Genomic DNA, 17,971 nt, shown 5'->3' on the forward strand with positions numbered 1-17,971 from the left:
TCTGAAGTGATTGTTGTTGTTTAGAGACTGAAGGCGTAACCACAAATGTCCTTGAAATGACCGAGTGAGTGAGTGAGTGATGGTATCAACAAAATTCCGAACAGGACCTTATTTTGACCCGATGTTTCCCGATGCTACGTATCGTTTGTTTCGGAGTACTACAGAAGACGACAAATATCTCCCAATCATTTCACACGAAGCTTTTCCTTGCAAAATATCTCAAGGTTACTTCCCACCTTCAGAGGCCGAAAAAATCGGTTTTTCTTTAACTTCACTAAACTGAACTCTATCATTTAATCCAACGTTCCCTTAAATTTTCTGAAATCTTTAAAAGCACCCGATTTATACTGAAAAACGTATCTTCAAATCAAAGCATTATTCTGCATATTTATTCTATCACAGGACGCAAAAGAAATTTTCATACAACGGGGGAAAATTAAAAGCACAACATGACCAGCGTCAAAAAGTTTCTTTCTTTAATAACATTTGATTTCAATCAACGTTTTTAATTTCTACATGGAATAAGATAGTTCTGTTAGGAACGAACTAGCAAATGAGCTAAAAAATGTCCATTGAATACATCATCCAGAAAACTGCCAAGATTTTGACCAGATTTTGGCTTTATCTTGAAAACCAACACAATGTTAAAATGACATTCACCAAAGGATCTTGATTATTTCGTCTGTCACTGCATTCAATAATTTCCGCGTTGAAGCGCTGCAAAACAAAGCTGACGATCTTGAAATTAGTAAGTCAGAAGCGCATTCTTGACGGAGCCTACTTTGACAATTCGGCCATTCTATTGAGTGCAGAGCCAGCTCGAAACCACTCAAGCTGTGACTCATTCATGGTGTGATTCAGCTGGATCTCATCTTGGCTTCCATCCGTGTGTTTCAGCACAGTCTTCACAGGCTTTAGAGTGAAAGAAAGGGAGATATGTTGATCAATTTGTACCTCATGGTAATCTTTCAATCTTAATTTCATCATGTTCCGTTCAATGCGACTTTCGTGCATTTCCGTGTTTCTCCGCTTTTAAGGAAGTTTTGAACGTCACTCATTTCCTTAAGATCGTCTTCATTCATCAGCGTTACAGAGTGCATCCTTGGTTTTGTCTTAACTGCGTGTTTGACGCGTGCGCAAAAGATAAATAAAACGGGGGCTTTTTCTTTACGACCAGAGCTCGTCAGAAAGCGCTTCTCTTCCTCCTCTTCTCTTGTTTGAAATTGAGCACAAACACTATCTTTCTATGAACGAGAAGTCGATTAATGTCCAGAGCAAAATGAGGAACAATTGTCACAAAAGTGAATGAAGCAATCAATCGATAATTCTCGTATCTACTTAAATGGTATTACAGGTACAAGTAATTATTGGGTACGATAGATGACGCTTTAAATAGTGAACAAGCTCATAAAAAAGATGATATAACCTATTTAACTTACCTTCCCAGGTGCGAGGTCGTTCAAACCAAGCAGAGATATCTTGTCGTCAGGTTGAACTTTGTCATAATCTGACGGATTAGCAAACGTCAACGGGAGAAGTCCTGTTCCAAAAAAAACAGAAAGGTAAAAAAAGTGGAGAGAAATACGGGGGAGACGTTAGTTTTGACGGCGTACCGTGCACTGTGTTATAACCAAGATATTAGTCAGAAGATCTTTAAGGAGCACCAAAAAGGCCTAGATGCTCTTTAATGCTTTTACATGAAATACAGTACAAATGGTCGTCGTATTCTCTAGAGCACAAAAATTTTGCGATTGGATATCATTTTGTTTTGCAGAACAGATTTCTGCGTTAATATAAGTGAAATTTCGGCCGGGAACTTTTGCTCCTTTAATGAAGGAAATGCAACTACCACAGAGCGGGTGAGTAGTAACTTGATAATTCGAATGTATTCAAAAACGAAGAACAGTAATTGGCGCATGGCTGGAGTGAATGGAGTAAATTTCTAGTTTAAGTAATATTCAATGAGCGTCAGCTGAAAGAATGGTTAACAAAGCGAAAAAACATTTTACCAGTCCACGAAACACGAATAAGGCACATTTGGAATTTAAACGCTTATACTACACTTGTATAACAGGAAAATCAATATTATTTTTGTCTTCAATTTTCACCCCAATTTTGTTTGCGAACAATCAAGGATGCGCAAAGACGCTTTTGATCTAAAGGTCGTTTTAAAGAAGAAAGTTTGAAAATCATACCCTGTTTCTTCAAATTTGTTTCTGAAAGAGAACCATATGAGTTAGTTGGGAAGGTGGTTAACTCAATGAAAGGAGTGTTGTTTGACCCTTTTACTCCCAGAAGTGATTAACATGGAATTTCTCCCTATAATATCCATACATTACCCAGCAAACGGGTATTGAGAAAAAATCCAACTTATCAGGTAGAAGTTGTTATCTTGATCTAACACTAAATTCTCATGACGGATTTTTAAGAAAATGTGTAGCAGCTAGAGGGGAGAATTAACAATCAGATCTTGGGAGTTTAAGGGTTAATAAGGAGCTACGGCTCAGACGTTGTTGAGAGGTAGACAGCAATCAAAAGGTGAGAGTTCTTTCCCTTGGAACTTGCTACCGATCTTTGTTTGTACCATTTGGTAACGGGGAGAGATGGCAAGATAAGGGCTTGGCAATTGCTTGTTTATTGTCTTTAAGGAAGCAATTTAAAGACACGCCAAGAAAGATCAATAAGGCTGATTGTTTGCACGTAAGCACAGCAATGGATTAAATACCCTACACACTAACAACACGCGACAACATACCATGAATACGAGCAAAGCTCTTGACTATGATAGCTCGTCCGCCAAGATGCCTTGGCTCTAGGGCAGCATGTTCCCTGCTGCTTCCTTCACCGTAGTTTTCATCTCCAACTACGACCCATTTTACTCCTTTTGACTACATAAGAAAAAGTCAAACAAAGTCAATACAGAACGACGACAAAGGGATGTGAAGATCCTCAAACACAGGACCGCAACTCGCTACGGTTACTGTCTCATTGACTCGATCTAACGCTGAGATCTACAACATGCAGTCAAACCAGTTTGAATTGGTTCGACTTTCACTCGGCACTTCAATTCAGTTCGAATGTCATTCAGCAGCATGGGCAACGATTTTCACAAAAATCTTCCATTTCACACGCAACAAATTTACACTACGACCTATCACCGCGCCGAGTTGCTGTGCCTTGTCGCTTGAAGTGTCCTGAAAATAAAAGCTTCTCTGATCACTCAGGTTCTAACACCGACTGCGCAGACTATACAGGAAATGTCTTCTCTTTTTCCCATTCCCTTGCCCATTTTCTCGAAAATGCCGCGCCTCCGGCCTTTTAACAGATCAGTGTTAAACTGGTGTCGACAGTTGTCACTTCAACTGCCTATCCTTACGTCAAAAAACTTGAAATAAAAGAATCTATAATGCCCTTGCAAAGTTATAGATTTTCATAACGATGAAATCAGAATTCATCATCATTCAAGTGTTTAAGCATATCATGGGTGAAGAAAAGACACGATCCAATCACAAACTGAGATTCTACAACGTCTTGGGGAATCTTCTCAAAACTTTCGATGATCTCCTTCCGGCATGGGAGATCCACGCGGAGTTTTACGACTCAAAGACAAAGAAAGAATTAATGCCCTCTGTGCGTAGAGTTTGGTATTCTCCGCTTCCAACGCTAGGAAAGGAAATTGTATCATTTTTGTTTCATCAATAAGGCTAATTTTCACCTTGTAGTCCCTTGCGGTGTCAGGCACGGCTCCATACTCTCCAGTCAGCAGATTCTTTACATGGTTAGCCTTTTCATTCTCACTGTTGATGGCTCTGTGAATAAAAAAATATGAGCATTTAAACGCGAGATTTAAAATTACAAGTTCAACATCAGCGAAAGCCTTTAAACTATGGCGAGATCGGAAGGCCAAAGGAATCAAACTTACTTTTATTCAATGCAACTTATCCAAACCGTGTTATAACACGATATCTCTAAATTATAGAGCATTTCCTGAACCCTCTGACCCCTGGGACTGACCAGCATCTTATTTCTCCTTACAATATCACCCCTGCATCAAACATTAAGATCACGAGAATCAAGGAAATGATCTCCAACGAAAGAAGCTCTTGATTGTTAAACAAATTCTCCTTGTCAGCACCTTAGGAAGAGTGTAGAGACCGGTACGAAGAATATGCATACTGATGCTGGGGGGATAAACCCAAAAAATAAACAAAGATGATAAAGGATGAAGCAGAGTGAGAGAATTACAAATGACAAACTTGGGCTCAATTTTTTTCAAGGTGGAATAGACGTGATGTAGGTGTATTCAAATATCTGTACTCACCCAATAAACATGTTGTTTGAGATATTATCCAAATGCCCTCTGTACTTGAGCCATGGACCTGCCGCACTATTTTACACCAAAGTACGTTTAATAGAAATACTATGGCCAACTCAGTTTGTAGCTTCTTACCACAGACAGGTTTAGTTTCATCCCCCATTTTTACGCCAAGAAAAAAAGGCCCTTACAATTTAAGCAACTTAATAGGAAAAATATCAAATATAACAATAATAATAGTAATAAACAATCAATCAATCAACTAATCAAAGATATTCCAACAGAGCGTCGTTCATCATTCAAGAGGCAGCGTTTGAGAAAGCTGAGTGCCTCTATCGCTAGCCTTCGAGCAGGCCCGCGCTAACCCGTTTATCCCTTAAGGTGACCAGTTTCTAATTTCTCCTTACAATATCACCCTTGAATCAAACATTAAGGTCACGAGAATCAAGGAAATGATCACCAACTTATAAAGCTCCTGATTTTTAAACAAATTCTCCTTGTCAGCGCTTCAGGAAATGTATAGAGAACAGTAAAGAGAATATGCATACTAATTTTAAGGTGCAAAGGGTTAATAGCGATTCGGCGTTGTTCGTTACGAGTGTTTCTCCACCGGCGGGAAAGCATGACTCGCCTCAACTCTCACGCGGGCGGATGGAGGAAAAGCGCGTCCAGTGAGAGCCTTCTCACGCACTATCCTATGGCAGTCGAGTGGTAGATAGATAAAAGGACAGGTAAGTTTTTTTTTTCACTGTCATAATGGGGTGCAGTCTTAGTGCCTCAAGTTGATAAATCTGAACAGCAGAGTGCGCCACAAGGCCAGTTGTGAGCTTTGCTTTCCGTGAAGCACGCAATTAGTCGGAAGTCAGGGAGAGCTATAAAAAAGATACCTCACATGGATCTCTCTTTACCTGATGTGATCTGTTGTACACTTGCCCTTCACCTGACAACAAAACATCAATCCAAAAGCATTAAATAACATCATGACCAGACCGACCAGTCAACCCATAATTCACTCAAGGCCTTAGTAAGTTGGCAGTGTGTCATAACGGCATAACGTCATGAGCAAAACTCAAAATTGAATTCTGGCGATGTTCTGTCGTCCCCTATTTTAAAAAACACATTTCCTCATCAGTAATACTTCGCTTTCACTTCCAATCGCACAAAGCGTTGTGGAGTTAATAAACTGAACCCACCTTGAGCAAAATCGTCATGTCTTCATGGTCTTTCCCGTCCCATTTGTCAAAAGGAGTAAGAAGCTGAAGGCGGTTGCTGTGAAGGAAGACATTAAACACCTGAGTAAATTTCTTGACTCTTCGTGAGCCGAAATTCATCCGAATTTTCGTTGTTTGGACTCTCCAAAAAGCCTCACCTTTGAGGATCAACGTCTACGGCAACAGATGAACTATCAGCTGGAGGGGCCTGTGAAGTAACAGGAAGTAGTTTTTGATCATGTTCTCCCTCCTCAATTGCAAGATCTAAATATTAATTCTCCCTATTTTCTGCCATACTTCTCGTACAATTCTGGGTAGTGAGAACTTTAAGTAAGAACAAGTGAACTTCACTGAAATGCGGGAAAACGTAAAAGACCAAGTCGCCTTCGCATCTGATTGGCTGAAAGGGTGACGCGAGCTTTCTGAATCAATCACAAAGTAAAGAAAAACAATGCAATCTCGGTTTACTTTTGCCTATAATTGCATCAACTTAAGTCAAAAAAGAAAGTTTGTGACGTACCTGGTATGTATCCTCACCAGGATCAAAACCCTGAAGAGTAAATCAAAAGTTTTAGTGAAACCAGTACTCTTGAACGAGGTGACCTTACGCCCGATGACCTCTTTAGTGAGAAGGGGGAAAATTTTCCATCGAGGTAGGATATAAAGAAACTGAAAGTAAAAACAGGAATATTCTCATCTTTCAGTGAGCTGTTTCTCCTATTTTACCTACTTATCTCACATTTATCGCTGAACAGAGTACGCCCCGAATGCTACATTTTACTAACCTTAGGTACTGCAACAGAAAATACGTTAATGCTATGCGGCTGTTTTACTTGCTCAAAGATATGCTTACCTTGTTGGGCAGTTCATCACCATAAGGATTTTCAAGTTTAAACGATTCACCTGGAAAGTAAAAAAAAAAAAACAACCCGAGTCAACTTTGCTCTGTAGCCTCTATTTAATTCTTGCATAAGTTGTGCCACAAATGGCTTCAAATAAATCTCATGTACATGTACATGTAAGCCTACCGTTTGCGCCTGTTAAAGTGTCTGTCTCAGGGTTAAAACTCAAGTCACCAGCGATGGACATTGCTGTCACCATCTGTTGATCACAAGATAAATTAAATAAAGAAATAGGTCAACTTTTCATCCAAATTGGCTATTCATAACTATTAAAATAGAGAGCGCTTTTCGATTGAGTGTCGCAAAACCAAAACCAAACTAAACACTACCGCCAATCAAAGGAAAGGAAAATAGCTTTAGAGCCAATGAGAATTCAAAGCTGCCAATGGCGCGTGAAAACGCGGGCGACCAAGTCGCTGGTTGGTTTTATTTTGGCATCTGATTGGTTAAGAGATTGGCGCGAGTTTCTGGACCAATCACAGAGCAAATTAAAAAAAAAGTGGTGTAATCTCGGATTCCTTTCGACACGCAAGTGAAATTTGCTCTAAAACAGAAACAAATCAGGGATAAAACAGCTTCGTTAAACACTGTGGTTGAGTATGCCCCACCTCTGGTGAAGTAACAAATGCATGAGTGGCTGGGTTTGCATCATTGCGTCCTGTGAAATTTCGGTTGTAAGATGTCACTATTGTGTTTGGTTCTCCTTTCTTGACATCTTGTCTACAAACACAAAACATCATCATTATTGCAATGATTGCTTCAAAACGGCGTATGCATCTGGTAATTTTTAGTCTGCATATTTCAAGTACATCATCTATAGCTCATCTTCTGCATGATATAGAGTTTTGCAATAGTTAGCATAATGTTTCCTTCTTATCCTCCACAGTGGAATGCATTCTTGTGATTGGGTACACCTAGTCATTTGAGGGCAGCGTTTAATGGTGATTTTGCTTCCTTGTCCGGTGTTTAAGCCTTTAATTCTTATAGATGAATAACATGTAACTTCTTCCTATAATACCATACATTATTAAGCAACCAGGCAATGAGAATACTCAAACTTATCAGGTAGTTATCATGATCTATCCTCAAATTCTCATAACAAATTCAAAAGGAAATCTGTAACAGCTACAAGGGAGAATTAACAATCAGATCTTGGGAGTTGAAGGTTTGATTGGGGGCAAAGATTTTGGGAGACAGCATTTAATTGAGTAAAATTAAATCATGTCCCTACAACCTAAACTTCTTGTGTAGGTAGATAATAGAGAATTGGAACTGTCCTTATACCTATTCCACTGTCCAATGCAAGGTCCACATGCATTTGCCAACACTGTTCCTCCAAATTCTCTCAATGTCTCTGCCTGATGAAATAATATTTCAAGTATAAAAATTTACAATTAGCACAAATCGGAAATTCAATTAAATTACTATAGTTAGGAAGCTGAATATCCAGTATGTGATCAATTAACTTTTTTATATTGTTACTGAGGTTTTAAAGTAACTTAATGCAAAGGTAGAGCACCTCAGAGCAGGGTGCTACTTTTTCATAGAAGTAAGAGAAAGGTTGCTATTTCATTACTGTAAAAAATAACTACAAAATGCAAAAATGGATTGAAAAGTAGTAAGTACAACTCACAATTCCATCTCGTTCAATGGTAGCACGAATTTGTTCTGAACCTGGTGTGACTGTGAACAATGACCTTGGAATTGAGAAAAGAAATTGACCATAAATCAAACACTTTTTAATTTTAAACAAAAGGAAGTTAATAGTAAAAAAAGAAATTAAAAGAGCTCATACCTGGACTTAAGTCCATGTTCAAGAGCTTGTTTTGCAATACTAGCAGCTCTTGTCATATCTTCATAACTACTATTGGTGCAACTTCCAATCAGACCTAGCATTAAAGAAAATTCTCCAATCATTTTTTCCAAAATTAGAGAATTGCCTATGCAAAGATTTTAAATTCTAATTCCCTTAAAGAGATTAAATGATACTACAGTAAAAGGCTATAACTTACCAACTTTGATGTCCATGGGCCAGCCACTCTGTTTTGCTGTTGACCCAAGTTTGGAAATGGGATGGGCCAAGTCTGGTGTATAGGGACCATTCACATGTGGCTCAAGCTAAATCACCACAATAAATGCACTATTTAGACTACATTATGTGTGATACCATCATCATAAACCTATCGCACAAGTGTGGTACGCAGTCAATGTTTTTTGAGTTGAATCAACTACTACATTACTGTTCTCAATAGTTGACAGAGGAAAGTTGAGAGCAAACACTCACCTCACTGAGATCAATCTCCACAACTTCATCATAGTCTGCTCCGCTGTCAGATTTCAAAAATTCAGCATGTTTGTTGGCAAGGTCAGCTATTGCTGATCTTCCAGTTGCCTTCAGGTATGACTCCATCCGGTGATTGTATGGAAATACTGACGTTGTGGCACCAATTTCTGCACCCATGTTACAAATTGTTCCCATTCCTGATCAGAAAATTCATGCAGCATAAAGTACCTTTTTTTATTTGGAGAAACCAATTCTGCCTGTTTTGAAATAGCTTTTTCTTTTCTCTCTCTCTCTTTTCCTTCATATCACATATTTTCATATCTTTCCTCTCTTTTATTTGTGTCACCAACTCATTATGAGTCCCAGGCCATCACAACACTTTTCTTCCTTCCACTCTTTCAATCAGAGGTAATGATGCCTCAGAATGGTGTGTGGCTCATTGAGTGCGCTGCAGAATTTATAAATCATGGGTGGTATTCTACTTTGGGCCTAGCTAAAAACAATAGATACCTCAGACACCCATCTTACACAAGGTGAGTTAGCAGGTTACCAGTAAGTGGCCCTTATCAAGGAGAGTGGCAGATACACTTGGTTCCATACGAAAGATTATATACTGACTTTTCTTTTGGAATTGTGTGGCACCGCATCTATCCACATGCAGCCAAGCCTGTGTTTTGGAGAAGCTTTGGGTACCTTGTAAAACTATCTAATTATGAAAGCTATTCAGAGCTGTGCAGCCCAGACTGCTGAGACAAGAACCTTCAGGCACCTTGTGATTTAAAAATTATAAGGTTTGGAAAATTGACGATGCATACCTGTACAGGAGATAGAATCCACCCCAGGTCCAAAATATTCAATAATTGCACCAGTTCCTCCTTTGACTGTCAAGATTCCAGCTACTTTAAGGATGATGTCTGTTAAATAGGAAACCAATTATCACACATCAATAATCAAGAAGAAAAAAGATTGAAAGTAACCTCCTCTTTTTGTACAAATTCATTTACAGACTTCACGGAACTCATAATTTAATCTTAACCCTTCACATCCTATCATCAGTGTCCATATTTTCGATACTCTTTCCTGTATATTTCCTATAGTACTGACCAGTAGAATTCATATAACAATCACAGCATCTTAGGTTCATGATCATTTCCTTTATTCTTATGATCCTAACCCTTTACACCCTCACATCAGTATGCATATTCTCCATACTGTTCTCTATGCATTTCCTGTGGTGCTGACAAGGAGAATTTGTTTAACAATCAAGAGCTCCTCGAGTTGGTGATCATTTCCTTTATTCTCATGACCTCAATGTTTGTTTTAGGGGTGATACTGATGGGAGAAAATAGTTACTAATCACTCTTAGGGGTTAAAGGGTTAATGGATGATTTAGCAGTTTTACTGTAAAGAGAAATTAGCTGGTCACTCTTATGGTTCAAAGAGTTATAGGATGATGTACATAACACATACACACATTCAATGATTTTGAAAAGTGATCTCTACCTTTAGGAGATGTCCAACCCTTGAGTTCTCCAGTCAGGTTCACTCCTATCACCTGTTAAAATGAAAACGAAGTCCAATACATTAGCCAAACATAATTGCTTAGAGCATTGATGAGAATTAAAATTAAGATCTAGTGCTCTTCCAATCCTCAGTATCATTCAGATTTGCAATTTTTTTGCACCATGTACAACATCATATACAGTTGTAAGGGTACCATATCCAAATACTTAATTCTTGCATGTGGGCTCTGCTTATGGAAGGCTTTGAACTATATACATGTACAAGTATATTTTGATTTGAAAAATACATCAATACATAAGATAATAATTACAATATAAATACACAATTAATATGATACAATGTACCTTGGGGCACTTCAGTTCCCATGGTAAATCTGCCATGACATCGACAGCATCAGCCCCGCCTACACCTATACACAGACCCCCAAGGCCACCTGGAAAATATAAAACAGTAGAGAGTGTAAGGACCACAGGAACAAAATTCCTCTGATAAACATTTCTCCAAGTTTATTTCTGCAAATTTCCTTACTTTGATTGAATGCGCAGAGCAATAGCATGAAATTAACAATGTATGTATTAAAAAACAAAACAATTACAAAACAACCAAACAACTCTCATTACACAGAACATTCTCAGTCACAGAGGTCTGTTACTAAAAAAAATTATTAAAAAAAAAAAAAAACACAATTAACAGGTCAAAACAGAGACTGAAAGCATTTCCTCTGCAGGAATGTTGGCCTCCAAATATTAGAATGATGTCATGGTGATCAGATATATTACAATTCAAACTATAAAAATAAAGGATTACTCAAAAGAGTACAGACATAAAGGCTGAAGGTTTGTACCATATGTTAAGGTAAATAAGGTCTCTAAGGAGGCAAATTTCAGGTTTCACACAATTAAAAACAAAAAAAAAGTCAATTAATTGAACAGATACTAAGAAAGATACTCCAAACAACTTTGGGGGAGTCTCACGAGGAGCAATCACAGAATTTTACATTTTAAAGCTCTTAAAAAGGGAAACTGCACAAACAAGACAAAATAATTATTTTTAATATAAAAACCTCCATTTGGTGTGTGACTATCAGTGCCAATCAACAGCACTCCAGGAAAACCATAATTTTCTAGAACTATTTGATGGATGATTCCACTGCCTGGTTTCCAGAAGCCAACACCATACTTGGCTGACGCTGTTGCCAAGAAGTTGTACACCTCTTGGTTGACATCCACTGCTTTTTTCAAATCTTCTTCACCTCCCACTTTTGCCTCTATCAAGTGATCACAGTGAATGGTTGTTGGAACAGCCACCTACGAAGATAACAATTATTATAGTCATTACTTAAGAAATACATGTAAATTACAATACACATATGCTGGGATAAATAGACTTGACCAGATGCTTTCAACTAAATACCAAGGAAATCCAAATGTCTCTATTTCTTCTATGTGAGTGACAAAGACGATTTTGCAGTAACATTGCCAAAAGGTCTATGTAGGGGTTTTGTATACAAATGTAGTAGCAGAAATAGAGCCCAAGATAATAGAATATTCTCCACAACTGAGAAATAATTGCTCAGGTCAAAGAAATCCAGCCAGAGAATTCTGCCTAGTAGCACAAGGTTTCTCCAATTTCAATGCCTAACAGACACCATGTCTGTGTAGAATGACAGAGCTACTAATACAACTGATGTTAAGTCAGGGGTTTCAAAATGTTTTAAAGTAGGCCTCAGATTCCGCAAAAGCAGGTGGCTGTGGAAAGGCCAAAAGGTAATTATTTTGACCAGAGTAACTGGCAACATGTTATCAAGTAGCTGTCGGAACTCTGGCAGTGGCCAGCTTGTTTTGAAACCCCTGTAAGTGATATCTAATGCAACTCAGCACAGGAGTAATTGCAGAAATTGAATTTCCTCACTAACCTTAGGAAGTCCACTTGAGATAAACTGGAGCATAGCCATCTAAAATAAAATGAACAGAATTTAAATACTGATAGAAACTGATTTATAGCAAGGTTAAATTCAATTGCCAATGGGTATATGGATAATAATTGTGATATTCTCATCAAAAGGACAAACAAGCATGTTTTTGGCTAAATCGAGAAACAATTATGATTATAATTAGCCTTAATTACATCAACAGCTTTACCTAATTTCTTAGTTTCAGGTTATCTTTCCTTTACATTGATACCTGTCTTTTGCAAGTATTACACTTACCAACGAATATAAAACAACGCTTTTAAAATTTACCTGAGCTGTAGCATCTTGCATAGCAACTCGATCAGGCCTCAACTTCAAATATGATACACCTCTTTCTATATCCTGTTAAAAAAAATTAACAGGTTGAAAAAAAATCTACAAAAGCACAAATTTGTTCAGAAACATTGTGTATATCAGGTGTATACAATATACAATACAATATTTATTTGCCATATACGACATTTACACATGGAAAAAAAAAATGAAGAAAATTGATGACAGAAAATAAATGGCGAGAAAACCTGAAAGAAACCACGAGGCTTATAACAAGTCAGGCTTTCTCACTTAAAAATAACTAATCTTATATTAGAATTACAATATGGACTTATGGTAATTAACTTTGACCGCGCACACGTACACACACACACACGCACACACATATTAAGTAAGTTAGTTAAGAATTACTGCCTTACAGAAGCTAATACTTAGAGAGAAGAAATTCCTTAAGCTTTCTTTTAAAAGAAGCGGAGGAGGGAGAACTAGTTATGTCAGAATTTAACGAATTATAAAAGTTTGGACCTTGAAAGTAAATTGAAAACTTCCTGGTGTTCGTTCTGCACAGTGGCAAACGGAAGGACTGAGCATTCCTAGTATTATAATTGTGGATTTGACTATTCAGTAAAAAAAAGTTATTGAATTTGGAAGGGAGTGTAGAGTTCTCGAATGAAAACATAAAAGTACCTAATTGAAACGAATGGATATCATGAAATTTTAAGAGTTTAAGTTCCTTTAAAATAGGGCCAGTATGGGCAATGTATGTAGAATTGCTTACTATTCTTAACGCACGTTTCTGTAAGGTTACAATTCTTTGAAGGTTTGACTTATAGGTACCAGCCCAAGCTAAATTGCAATAATACAAATATGGAAGGATCATAGAATTGTATAAAGTACGAAGGGAGTGAGTAGAGAGAAAAAAACCTAGATTTATGAATAATACCTATAGATTTGGATAATTTATTTGCTGTTAAGGATATATGCGATTTCCAGGTCAAATTGTCATCTAATAAAACACCCAAAAACATGGTCTCAGAAACACGAAGAATAGGCTGCTCATTTATGAAAACTTGAAATTCAAAGGATTGCTTCTTTTGCCAAGGCTTGAATACCATAAAATTAGTCTTGGCTAAATTCAGGGAGAGCCGGTTTGCTGCAAACCAGGTTGACAATTTGTTTAATTCTCTATTTAATGTGTTAATTAGGTAAACAGGGTCATTATGGGAGATAAATAAGTTTGTATCATCAGCAAACAAGATTGCATCAAGCAGGGAAGCATTGTTCAGATCATTAACATACAGGATAAAAAATAAGGGACCAAGAATAGAACCTTGAGGCACCCCACAGGGAATCCCCTGTGGGGCAGATCTAACGTTATTAAATTTGACAAATTGTGTCCTCTCAGAAAGATAACTTTTGACCCATTCTAGTGCCAGACCACGGATCCCATAATGATTGAGTTTTTCAAAAAGAATGTCGTGATTTACCGTATCGAATGCTTTCGAAAGATCTAGGAATACTCCAATGGCATGTTCTTTTCTATCAAATGCAGAAGAAATTTTGTCACACAAATCGATAAGCGCAAGGCTAGGAGAGCGATTTTTTCTAAAACCATATTGATTATCACATAAGACATCGGAGTCATTGAGATAATTCATCATACGGTTGTAAATTATTCGTTCCAAAAACTTTGAAAAGCATGGTAGAACAGAAATAGGTCTGTAGTTGCTGAAGAGAGCTTTGTCACCTGATTTAAAAATAGGTATGACACGAGCAATTTTCAAATCATCCGGAACGATACCATGAGTAATGGAGAGATTTACAATGTGTGTTAATGGAGAGGAAACGCTGCATATAGATCGCTTTATGATAGACATAGGGATATTGTCATACCCAGCCAATTTTCCCGCCGGAAACGTAGATGCGATATCTATAATCTCCTCCTGAGTTGCTAAATTTAGGAACATTGACTGAGGGAAATGACCAGGAAGAAAATTCTTATACGAGGTCGTAGATTGAATTCGTTTAGCGAGGTTTGGTCCAATATTGCTGAAGTAATGACAAAATCGATTAGCAATCTCCATTGGGTCAGAAATATCTTGATCATCAACCTTAAACACAGAGTTGGGTTTAGGTCTCAATTTCTTGCTGTTTAGTACCTCATTAAGCAGACGCCAAGTGGCTCTTATATTGGATTTTGACTCGCTTAGCCTCTTATCATAATATAAACGTTTCGCGATTCGTAGGGAGTGATTCAGTTTGTTCTTATAAGTTTTATATTTCGCTTCGTTCCAGAGAGAGGGGTTTGAAATATACTGCTTGTATAGTTTGTTTTTCTGCTTGACAGATTTAAGTAAGCCCTGGGATATACATGTATATATGCTCAAGTGTATACATTAAGCTTGAGTATAGAGTGTAAAGAGAAGAACAGAGAGACCCTTATTTCTATGAGGTATAAAAATTTTTACTAAATGACAGAGGATAGTAAGCAAGATTTAGTAAGTATTGGTAAAGGAGCACAAAGTCAAGGTTTTCAGATAAACCTTGCAAGAAAATCAACTCTCAGTTCATTTTTTGACAGTAAAGTTCACATGTATCAACTATACCTGGTTGGCTGGGTCATCCAAATGGGAATAAAGAATTTTTTCAGAGAGTGTCAATGGTCTGTTGAGCCTAGAAAGACAAGAAAAAAAACAATGTTTAAGCATAAGGTTTCATATCTTGCCTGAAAAGAGATAAGCTCATTTCCAAGTGCTTACCTATCACGGACTATTCTTATATTGTCTTCTAGGTGCTGGTAGTTAAGATGCGAGTCTGGCTCAAATTTACTCAAAGGCACCTTTAATAGAGAAGAACAACATTAACACAAGGTGGTAGAACAAAGCTTGGTTAGCATGGCTCTTGACTGTAAAAACAGAGAGTTAATTTCACTTTGAAACTAGATTCCCACAAGGTAAACAACCAACAAAGTTGAAAAAATTACTAAAATTTCCCATCTGCAAGTCTTTTTCCTATTCTTGGTTTTCATGCAATGTCATCAAAATTAAAAAAAGAGGAATTATCAACTCTTTTGAGATTTTAGTTTAGTTAGTAATAAGAACGGCTGAAGACTTATCTATTTGCAAATTCTCAGTTTGATAGGGTTTTTTATCCAGTGATAAAGCATGGATTGTAATGGTGACTGAGAAAGCTGTCACGTAGGTCAAAAAGTGACTTATTCACTCAGATTTTGCAATCTTAACAGTCTTTGTAGGAGAATAAGTACTCATATACAGCAGACGTGTATGAGCCCTCAGAAGACAACTAGAGGCTTTTAATAGGGAAAAATTAATGTCTTATGTTCTTGTTAGCTTCCAGTCACCATATTTGTGACCTTGTCTCCAAACAGAGTCTTATAAATTGGAGTTAACAACTACATTGCTAAGTGGAGGTTGGGTGCCTGAAACATCCAGGAGCTTCCACTATTGGCAGCCAGCTCCTACACAGAGACTTCTTCCATGAAGGAGCTGCATATGCGCATGCAAAAAAACCACTGTCTACTAGAGAATGCCCATGCTCTTTGTTGTTAACTCCATTTAATTGCCTTAACTCAATTTAAACATTTCTTTGAATAACTCCTGCACAAAACATTGCACAAACCTGAATCTTTGCAAAACTGTTTAAATATTTTTCTTTTCTTATCTCTTTGATTCTTGAGTTTATTTGTTTAATGGTTTTGATGATGGCGTGATAGTGAAAACCACCAATAAGCTGTACATGTAGGTAGTAATCTTTTATCACACACAGTCAAGAACTTCACCTTTTGAGAAGCTGTATACGATGTTGAAAAGAGTCTGCCATGATAGACAGCTGTTCGAACAGATAACACAGCCTGAAAAAATAAAATTAATAAGTTAGAACATGTACACACAATTATTACAAAAATTAAGAAGATACAGCTGTAAAAGGTTTTCTAGTTCTAGAGAAGCGTTATGGTTCACACTACAGCTTGTGAAGACCTGCAGGCTTAGGGGTTAACATGCTGGACTCTGGGTTAAGACATCAGGATTCTAGGTCTTAGTGTTATGTTCTTGGGCAAGACACTTGAGTCTCACAATGTTTCTCCCAACCCAGGGAGTAGAAAGGGGTACTGGGGAAGTGTCAGGGGAAGCTGACCAATGGCATAGGGGTAACCTGTGATGAACTGGCGTCCCATCCAGGGGAAGTAGTAATACTTCTAGTCACTTAATGCTTAAGAAAGCGTGTTTAAACTCTGGAAGGACCATTCAACTCAAGTACTGACTTTCCCATTTTTATGACTCTTTTGACATATTAGCAAATACCTCTCTAACCAGCCCACAATCCTTAAACTTGTAACAATTTCTACATCACAAAGGTATTACTAGTTCTCTGGATGCCAGTACATTATTGGATAACCCAAATCTATCAGGCTGCCCTGACTGCTTAATCAAAAGTTAAAATTTTAGTTTGTAAGTGATGTGTTACAGTGGGATAGTTATAGCACTTGTAGGACTTGTCGTTCCAGTACAATAAAAATAATACTAATAATAAAAAAGGGTTTCATTTTTGACATTCACATGCACTCATGTACACTCCTGAAAAGGGTTGTAGTGGAACTGTGCAAGTTCAACATCTTGTCTAAGAAAATAACACATTGATCCAATCAAAACTGCGCCAGAAAACTGCATGTTGCTTTGGACATGACTGACTGCATGTCAGAAAAAAGTATTAGTAAAGATTTGTCATAAATTGCAACTCTCTCTGTTATAACAACATAACGTGAAACCCACTTTTCATCAAATCAAATTCAAAAGGTATATTAAGACTTTTAGCAATACATTGTATGATCTCCTAGTTTCAATAATTTTGTTGAAGCAGACCAGATTGTGATGCTGCAAGGATTTGAGGAAGGAGGTCCGGTAATGTTATAAGACATTTGGATATTTTCAATGTAAATGCACCTGAGGCTGATGAAATTATTATCAGAAAAATGTGCCGGACTTGCATCGGATATTGCCCGGAATTTGAGCTTTATAAATCTACAAATGAACTGTTCACTTCTCGCACATAAACAAAGACAGGGAGGAAAACAAAACACATAATGCGTCATCGAGGAAACTTTTTAAATCTTTCATATATTTCGTCTACACTTATTTTGATTTCACGGGGGTTGAATTAAACGAAGAAATTTGCGTGTCACAGTGAGACTGCTTTAAATACAATATCTTTACTCCAACGGCTCTTAGTCGTTTGTATGCAAGAACAGAGTTCATATCGCCGATCGTCCAGGTGGGTTGGGGATATAGGTCACGGTTTAGTCAACTTCAAACTCAGTGAACTTAAACTATCTTTACCGCTCTCACCTAGCTATCGTCGAAACAGACCTTACCTTTCTGGTAAATACTCGTTGCATCTTTTGCAGACGGAGGAAAATACCAGAGAAAAAGGCAGAAAACGGTTCAAGCTTTTTGATTCCTTCGTCCCTTTACT

At 37.5% G+C, this 17,971-nt stretch overlaps 1 protein-coding gene across 1 annotated transcript; it reads right to left on the minus strand.

The window, feature by feature from the left end:
- Window positions 1-461: 461 nt before the first annotated feature.
- LOC113670515 (aconitate hydratase, mitochondrial) lies at window positions 462-17,942 on the minus strand. The gene is made up of 28 exons (XM_027186675.2): window positions 17,871-17,942; window positions 16,281-16,352; window positions 15,241-15,320; window positions 15,088-15,154; window positions 12,479-12,550; window positions 12,152-12,190; window positions 11,300-11,543; window positions 10,581-10,669; window positions 10,216-10,267; window positions 9,528-9,626; window positions 8,713-8,909; window positions 8,441-8,546; window positions 8,224-8,317; window positions 8,062-8,125; window positions 7,713-7,786; window positions 7,037-7,148; window positions 6,555-6,627; window positions 6,380-6,429; window positions 6,047-6,076; window positions 5,685-5,734; window positions 5,509-5,584; window positions 5,224-5,255; window positions 4,322-4,387; window positions 3,716-3,809; window positions 2,756-2,888; window positions 2,196-2,216; window positions 1,440-1,540; window positions 462-912 (listed from the first exon to the last, which is right to left on the minus strand). Exons 1-28 carry the CDS (start codon window positions 17,892-17,894, stop codon window positions 778-780), a joined length of 2,346 nt encoding a protein of 781 aa, XP_027042476.2. The 5' UTR covers window positions 17,895-17,942; the 3' UTR covers window positions 462-777.
- Between the last annotated feature and the right edge of the window lie 29 nt (window positions 17,943-17,971).

The sequence above is a fragment of the Pocillopora damicornis genome, chromosome 10, assembly GCF_964200805.1.
Source record: "Pocillopora damicornis chromosome 10, jaPocDami1.2, whole genome shotgun sequence".
Lineage (NCBI taxonomy): Eukaryota > Metazoa > Cnidaria > Anthozoa > Scleractinia > Pocilloporidae > Pocillopora > Pocillopora damicornis.